This window comes from Xiphophorus maculatus, chromosome 1, assembly GCF_002775205.1.
Source record: "Xiphophorus maculatus strain JP 163 A chromosome 1, X_maculatus-5.0-male, whole genome shotgun sequence".
Lineage (NCBI taxonomy): Eukaryota > Metazoa > Chordata > Actinopteri > Cyprinodontiformes > Poeciliidae > Xiphophorus > Xiphophorus maculatus.
Window position 1 is genome coordinate 24,366,413 of NC_036443.1, and position 6,741 is coordinate 24,373,153.

General features: G+C 39.0%; 1 protein-coding gene across 1 annotated transcript; it reads left to right on the forward strand.

Moving 5' to 3' along the window:
* Window positions 1-1,043: 1,043 nt before the first annotated feature.
* Window positions 1,044-6,087, forward strand: apex2 (apurinic/apyrimidinic endodeoxyribonuclease 2). Its single transcript, XM_023329601.1, has 6 exons — window positions 1,044-1,202; window positions 1,298-1,381; window positions 1,537-1,717; window positions 2,247-2,390; window positions 3,464-3,533; window positions 4,889-6,087. The coding sequence occupies exons 1-6, from the start codon at window positions 1,088-1,090 to the stop codon at window positions 5,975-5,977; spliced, it is 1,683 nt and encodes a 560-aa protein (XP_023185369.1). The 5' UTR covers window positions 1,044-1,087; the 3' UTR covers window positions 5,978-6,087.
* The last annotated feature ends 654 nt before the right edge of the window (window positions 6,088-6,741 follow it).

The following is a 6,741-nucleotide window of genomic DNA, read 5'->3' on the forward strand; positions in this document are numbered from 1 at the left end:
TATTGATACTCTTACTTGTGTGAAATTTCTGAATAATCTACAGACACGTCAAAAATGCATGTATCCCATTTAATTCTGATGTTTAGCCAAAAATACACTGGACACAGATACACACCCACAGTTTATGTTAAATTGAGACTTCTGGTTTCACGCTACTGAGCCTTTTGTGCCATTTCAAGTGAAGACAGTAACACTATAACCTCTTCTAACATGCACATTAACTACTGTAAGCATTACTTTTATAAGTTACACACTGAAAAATGTTTAAATGTGTGCCTGAATTTATTTTGTAATGATCTTATTTATTTGTATTAATTTTCTTATTTTAGTCTTTAAAATATTTTTGCACAAGGCTTCATATTTATCTCTTTTTAAAATATTAAATATTTTTGACAACTCAGTTCTTGTGTTGTCTTTTTAGGAAATTACATCGTTCAAAGCTCTAATATGTTATTCCACAATGAAATATACAATATATAAACACTTAAAAACATTGAAATTGTAATGTTTTCTCATTTTTTTTGGTTTGACCACCAAATTATTTCAGTTAATCTTAGACTTAGACTACATTATTCTAAAAGGCTTGTCAGTTCCTTTTAAGCACACACTGTGATTTTGTAACTAATCTACAGTGTCAAGAAACTATTCGTACTTTTCTGTCTGAGAGAATAATCTTCCAAATACCAATCACAATTTTAAAGATCCCGTGAGTGTTATGAAATTATTCAGCTGAGCTTTGACCATTATGAGTAACTTAAATTTTGATCCAGAGCATATTGAAGATTGCATATTCTTTAAATATATGAAATAGCCCTTTACTGACTGACTCTGAAGCTAAAGTTAAGAATCTAACGTCAACCTCGGCGTCGTGCTTATTACTGTCTCTATCCGAAAAATATATAATCATGTATAATTCATAAATATTAAACTTAAGCACCTTGAAATCAATAATAATAGCGTTTTAATAAAATGCCAATGAAAAATAAAAAGGCAAAAGTAGACTTCCGCTTGCGTCGGCCCCAACATCCGGTTTACTTCCGGCTTTTCACAGTGGCTTTTTGCCGCTCTCTAGTTTAAGTCTGAAACCATGAAGCTCGTCACCTGGAATATTAACGGCATCAGGACGTTTAAAAGCGGGATAAAAATGGCTCTTGATAGCCTGGACGCAGATATAATTTGTGTTCAGGAGACAAAAGTCACAAGTAAGTGTTAAAAACAGAAACTGCTGCACATTGTGCTCCAATCAGAGCTCTGTTATGAAAAGTAATAAAAGGTTAAACTCATTTATGCTTTTCAGGAGACCTGCTGGATGAACGGACGGCTATTGTTGACGGCTACAACTCGTATTTCAGCTACAGTCGAGGACGCAGCGGTTATTCAGGTTTACAACGCATCTATTCAGCATTCCCAGCCATAAAAATCACACAAACTATGATAAAGAAGATTTGCTGTGTTTATTTAAAGATAGGTGCTGCAGAACAAGGAAGTTCATAAACTTATGTCAACACCTTTTTCCCCCATGCCTGGTGTTCACAGGTGTTGCGACTTACTGCAGGGATAGTGCCACTCCTTCTGCTGCTGAAGAGGGACTCACAGGCCTGCTCACCAACCATGAAGGAGCTGTTGGATGCTATGGTGACCACCGTGACTTTTCAAGTGAAGAGCTGCAGCTTTTGGACAATGAGGGGCGAGCCGTCATCACGCAGCACAAAATAATGTAAGAGAAAAATTTAAAATAAATTTTTTTCTGCACAGTGGCGCAGTTGGTAGCACTGTTGCCTTGCAGCAAGAAGGTCCTGGGTTCGATTCCAGGTCCAGGGTCTTTCTGCACGGAGTTTGCATGTTCTCCCTGTGCATGCATGGGTTCTCTCCGGGTACTCTGGCTTCCTCCCACAGTCCAAAAATATGACTGTTAGGTGTGAGTGTGTGTATGGTTGTGTGTCCTGTCTGTCTCTGTGTTGCCCTGCGACAGACTGGCGACCTGTCCAGGGTGAACCCCGCCTCTCGCCCTAAACGTTAGGAGACCAGCACCCCTCCCGACCCCACTAGGGACAAGGCTGTACAGAAAATGGATGGATGGATGGATGAAAAATGTATTTGTTAGAATAGGGACTGAATTTAGTTTCTGCATTCAGATGTTTTGGTTATTAATTAATATTAACCACATCCCAAACTTTATTCTTCTAAAAACAACCCATCTGATTTTTAGCAGTGCTTGATTATTTTTTTTTGCTTCCCATCCACAGGGGTCAAGACACAGAGCAGACTGTTACCGTAATAAATGTCTACTGCCCACGCGCTGACCCAGACAAGCCGGAGCGAAAGCAGTTCAAGCTGCAGTTCTACAAGCTGCTACAGTGTCGGGCCGAAGCGTTATTAAAAGGCGGGAGGTGAGTGTAGAACGAAGAGTTTGGCACAGGTGTTTCCTGCTTTTACCACAAACGTTTCAATTGCAACACAAACTACTTTTCTTTTAATATTATTACTACTTTACAGCTTCAAAAGTTAAAATATAAATGTTTGTCCATAAATAATTGGCAGCAGTTATTGATAGAAATACCCTTGTTTCTACATTTTGTCATGTTACAACCATAACCATTGATATTTTTATTTACATTGTTTTCAGTGTAAAGAAACACTGCAGAGATTCACGGCTCAGGTGGGAGAATTTGAAAATGGTCATGTACCACTAAAGATCTTAACTTGATGGAAACGTTTCAAGAAAGAAAGCTACAATTCAATTCAGCTTAATGATGTAGCACCAATTCACAACAAATAACGTTTTGAAGCACTTTACCAAAAAAAAGTAATTTCAGTTCAATCACACATACATTCTAGTTGATCCTAGTTATCAAGCAATAAATCAAGCTCTCTTTATCATTCAAAATAGCTTAAAAATCTTCTAAGGAAACTAGAGGAACCCAGCAGGTTGCATCATCGTGGACTTTCATTGACCTAGTTGCATAATAATTCCCATTTGAAGTTTCACAAGCCATGCAGAGGACAATCATGGGAGGAGATGTGGCCAGATTTGACCACAATTTAACTTTTTGACCTACATTTAAAAAAACTATTTGTGATAGATTACCAACTCGGAACCTCACAATGAAAACGCCATACCCACAGTGAAGCATGGTGGTGAAAGCATCATTTTCTTTCAAACATTCATGAGTTATGAAGGCCCAGCCAAAGTCCAGACCTAAATTCACAGAAAATCTCCATTTAATCTGAGGTGAAAAGTCAAAAGGTTCTGCTTTTAGTTGTGCCAACTGGCAGAGAAATCCTCCAGAAGCATTTCTGCTGTACTTAATTAATTTTCCACTTTCTGTTGCTCTGTTACATAAAATCCTAATGAAATTCTTTGAACTTTGTGGTTGTAATCTGACAAAATGTTTACATTTTAACTCTGCTATTCCTCTGCTTATTTCTACCAAATTTCTAAACTGTCTTTTCTGTTCTCCAGCCATGTCATCGTTTTAGGAGATGTGAATACTTCTCACCAGCAGATAGATCACTGTGACCCAAGAGATATTGTAAGTAAAAGCTTTAAAACTGCTGTGATTGAAGTACATTTTTAAACTAATATAATAGTGTTTTTCAAAGACTCAAGAGAAAGCCTACAAACTTTAAAATCTCACCACTCCATTTTATTTACACTTCATGAAGAAGGAAGTTGCGCTCTTCTATGGAGGTTTTCAAGTCTTTTCCTTCAGTAGTTCTTGGTGCAGCGCCACCACAGGTGAGGAGAGGAACAGGTTTTTCAAATGGTTCTGTTCGTTTGACACTGTGGACTATAAAAGCAACCCCCACCAGCTGAAAGTGTAGCAAATGTTGCAATGTTGGTCTCAATCAAACCGAGTTTACCAGACTATGAGGTGAAAAGATCCGTGCTTTGACATTCAATCAATCAATCAGTAAATTTATTTGTTAGCACATTTCAGTAACAAGACAGTTCAAAGTTCTTTTCATCATAAAAACAAAAAAAAAAAACGAAGTCATTAGGGATCTGGAAGGTTGATGCAACAACATCAGATCTTTAATGTATTGTGGTGCTGAGCCATTCAGTAATTCATAAAATAACAGCAGTATTTTAAAGTCTATTCTCTGAGCTACAGGGAGTCAGTGTAGGGACTTTAGAACTAGGGTGATGCGCTCTGTCTTCCTGGTTTTAGTCAGAACGCGAGCAGCAGCGTTTTGGATCATCTCTCTGATTTTTTGCCACACATTAGCAAATTGCCACAACTTATGCATGAACTATCAGTTCTCGTTCTCTTCGCTCCAATAACATTATTCTTCTGCATGTCCCACGCTTTCGAACTGAAAAGGGGAAGCAGGCATTCAGTGTGTTGGCCCCCACAGCATGGAATCAGTTGCAGTCTGAACTTAAGATGTCGGAAATGATTTCACTGGACTTATTTCGAGCAGTTCTTAAAGATAGGCAACAAGATTCTATGAAACAGTGTCATTGTTTTTAAATTGTTTTTATTGTTTTATACTTGTGCATATGTATTAATTGTTTTTATCTTGTAACCACGTTGCTATGTATTGCAAATTTTTTGCTCAGGTCCCTCTTGAAAATGAGATCTAGATCTCAATGGGGTTTACCTGATTAAATAAAGGAATATATATATGTAGCGTATAGATGTGGGAATTTCATTTTATCATATGATGACCTTTTTGCTACTTTCCCTCTGAAGTTTTATGCAACCAGTGAGGATATACTTAGCTTGACACACCGCTTTTTCATTTTGTCTTTGTTCTGTTCTTGAGGTTAGATTTAAATGATCAGAATCATTAATTCCTGGAATAGAAAGAGGTTGCACCTTCTTTTCGCCATTACTCTACCTGTTCCTGCTCAATTATCAAATGTTTTTCTTATATTTCACAGGAGGATTTTGCTGAGAATCCTGGGAGGAAATGGCTGAATAGCTTTTTGTACAATAGCGTCCAAGAAGAGGAAGAACATCATAAAAAATCAGAGACAACAGATTGTGTCCAAATGGGAAAATTTATAGACATCTTCCGTTACTTTCACCCAACTCGTACCAACGCCTTCACCTGTTGGTCCACTCTCACTGGAGCCCGACAGACTAACTACGGCACTCGTATTGATTATATATTTGCGGACCACCGGCTGGCCCAGGAGCAGTTTTCGGGGGCAGACATTATGCCGGAGGTGGAGGGCTCCGATCACTGTCCCGTTTGGGCGCACCTGAAATGTTCGCTTCTTCCCTGCTCCAAACCTCCTCCCCTCTGCACTCGCTACCTGCCTGAGTTTGCCGGCAAGCAGCAGAAACTCTCTCGCTTCCTGGTGAAGGTGGACCAGAAGTCGAAGGAAGCTTTACCTGGATCCCAGGAAGAGGAGGAAAAGAGGGAGAACATGAACCCGTTTTGTGGCGACAGTAAAAAACGATCATTGGCGTCAGAATCTGCTGCCCCAAAGGGGAAAAAGTCAAAGACAACAAATACCTCATCAAAGCCGCAGGGTAACCTCCTTTCTTTTTTCAAACCCAAACTCACAGATCTTAAACCATGTGAAAACACACCTGGTCTGGACCAATTTACCTCATCACACAGCAAGCCAAAGGCATCCGCAACCAGTGAGCTGCGTTCAGGAACGGGCGGCACGACCGAACACACTGAGCTTGTTGTTGACGCTCCGTCCCAGCTGTGCACCAGCAGCGCCGCAGGAGAAACAGGCAGCGCGGTGAAGGCCAAACAGCCGGCCTCTGGGCTCCCTGAGGGGCAATCGGATGTCAAGAAGGGGGCATCATCTGTGTTTTGGAAGTCTGTGCTTCACGGGCCGCCCCCGGCCCCCTGCTGCAAGGTGCACAGGGAGCCCTGTGTGCTCCGTACTGTGAGAAAAGACGGCCCAAACATGGGCAAACAGTTCTTTGTGTGTGGACGGCCTCAGGGACACGCTTCCAACCCCGAGGCTCGCTGCAACTTCTTCATGTGGGTAGAAAAAGGAAAGTAACACGTTTTCTGTTGCGCGACTGTTAAAACTCCATCACACTCACACGCCTCTTCATTTCACTGTTTTTATAGATTTTTATTTCGTCTTGACTTAAAAATAAAATAGTTTTATATTCTATGAGTCCTTTTTATCTTTTTACTCCCATGCAAATAGAAATAAATTGTTGATCTTTAAGGACATTTCAAAATAAAAGGTTACAGATGTATAGATTCCAGCTGTCTAATAATAAATTTTTAGTTTAATGTTAATGTTGAGCTGTTTTAACAAATGTATGTATAAAATATTCCCTTAAAATTTGTTTTTTTAGCTTTTGAGACATTCTACAGGTTGAACAATGATTGACATGTTAGATTAATTACTGTTTAAATCTAGCACAACATTTTGTATTTCTCACAATAGTGCAAAGGTGAAGGTAAAATATCTCTCACTATGATATAGTCAAACTATTGCTCTAAATTTTAAGCTTAAGCATTATAAAATGAGCTACACTGTAAACTAATTAGATGCAAGGAGACAGAATATTTATGCTCTCTTTGCACCAAGAGTGGAAAAGAAACAATCCCAACTGATTTAAAAAAATATATTTTCAGGTACTTATAATTCCAGCGTTTTTGAGAAGTGACACAATAATTTCCCACCTCTATTTGTTGCTAATAGATATAAAATTTGTCTGCTTTTAATGTGAACAAAATGGCTCACAGCTCAGAGAGCTACAACCTTTCATGCAGCATGAACTGTCAACAAACTAACTTAGTTTATTTTAT